The sequence below is a fragment of the Condylura cristata genome, unplaced genomic scaffold (genome assembly GCF_000260355.1).
Source record: "Condylura cristata isolate star-nosed mole 26May11 unplaced genomic scaffold, ConCri1.0 scaffold00019, whole genome shotgun sequence".
Taxonomy (NCBI): domain Eukaryota; kingdom Metazoa; phylum Chordata; class Mammalia; order Eulipotyphla; family Talpidae; genus Condylura; species Condylura cristata.
In genome coordinates this window covers 22,793,185-22,794,446 of record NW_004567120.1, presented here as the reverse complement: position 1 = coordinate 22,794,446, position 1,262 = coordinate 22,793,185, and the positions used below count along the sequence as shown (strand labels likewise).

The window sequence follows — 1,262 nt, the reverse complement described above, 5'->3', positions numbered from 1 at the left end:
ACTGCTGCTCTGAAATAATGCCTGTACAAATTTACTACTTGTACGTACATTTCCAATTTTAAATTTATTAATTTATAAGACTCACAAAGTAGGCATTTACTCACCTTTAATACCTTCCCAAAAATCATTACGATCTCTCCTGACTGAAGTAAATTTGCTTAGGTCATGATAAGTACTCCAGATATAAACATACTTATCTTCTGAGCCGCTAACGAGGTAACTAAAATCATGACTAAATTTGGAAAAGAAAGGAAAAAATATCAAACTTTTGGGATTTTTTAGGTTTCCCTCTATCAGTGCTTCCTACTATAAAACACCTTAGCAAAAAACTTGAGGGAACTTGTTAAAATGTAGACTCCTAGTCTTAGGTCAGAGGTTTTGAGCACTGTCTACTTAATTTGGGGGCCAGAGGGATTAGTATTTTCAAAGCTCTAGGTAACTGTGCAACTGTTTAACTCACAGTAGGAAGCCCGCCTACTTAAGAGATGAAAGAGAGAAGCAGAGTACATTCCCAATTAAATTACTGGGTGATTACTGGTATTATTCAAGAAGAAAGGAGAACTGATAAGAAGGGCTAAGAGAGAAGAATTTTAAGGAAGAAGAAGCAGGTATTTTAGGAGAGCTTCTAGATCCCAAGTTGAGTTCAAATAATAATCACATGTAAAGGTGTAAATACAATGATAGTGTTCTTTAGGGTATCAAAATGCTTTATTAGCTTCTATACCTAAAAGGATCAAGACCAGGGGGCGTGTGGGTGGGATGTAAATCTCTTTAAAAGCTTAAATAAAAGTTAGAAAGCACAAATTCTGGAGCCAAGAGTCTTCTAATCCTGACTTTGCAACTACCAGTCTGACTTCGCAAATTTAGTTTTCTGGGTCTTATTTTCTTCATTTATAGAATAGGGGCAGTTCTAACTCTACCTATAATAATATAATGTAGTGGAAAAGATATTTATTGCATGATGGTAACATGAGATACAGTTGCAAAAGTGCAAAGAAACTGAAAACACCATATAAACATAAGGCATAGATCAATGGAAAAACAGGAGTAGGGGAGAAATGTTCTGATCGCTCTGGGGATTTCTCACTGCCAATTTACCTGAAACTTGCTTTGATCTGGCTGCTGCTATTGACATAACCCTTGTATTTCATGGACAGTGACAAGTCTCTGAGATCATACAGTCTGATTCTGGAGTCATTTGAAGTTACCAGTATCTAAAATTAAATAAAAAGAGAAGTCAAAAATATCATCTTTTTTTTTTT

General features: G+C 35.2%; 1 protein-coding gene across 1 annotated transcript in view; it reads right to left on the bottom strand.

Annotated features, from left to right (window-relative positions):
- WDR44 (WD repeat domain 44) overlaps window positions 1-1,262 on the bottom strand; it is a 76,285-nt gene that overhangs the window by 3,819 nt on the left and 71,204 nt on the right. The window contains exons 17-18 of the mRNA XM_004685735.2: window positions 1,099-1,214; window positions 105-232 (exon numbers count right to left, since the gene is read on the bottom strand). Of these exons, the coding sequence (XP_004685792.1) occupies window positions 105-232; window positions 1,099-1,214 (244 nt within the window). The remainder of the gene's footprint in view (window positions 1-104; window positions 233-1,098; window positions 1,215-1,262) is intronic.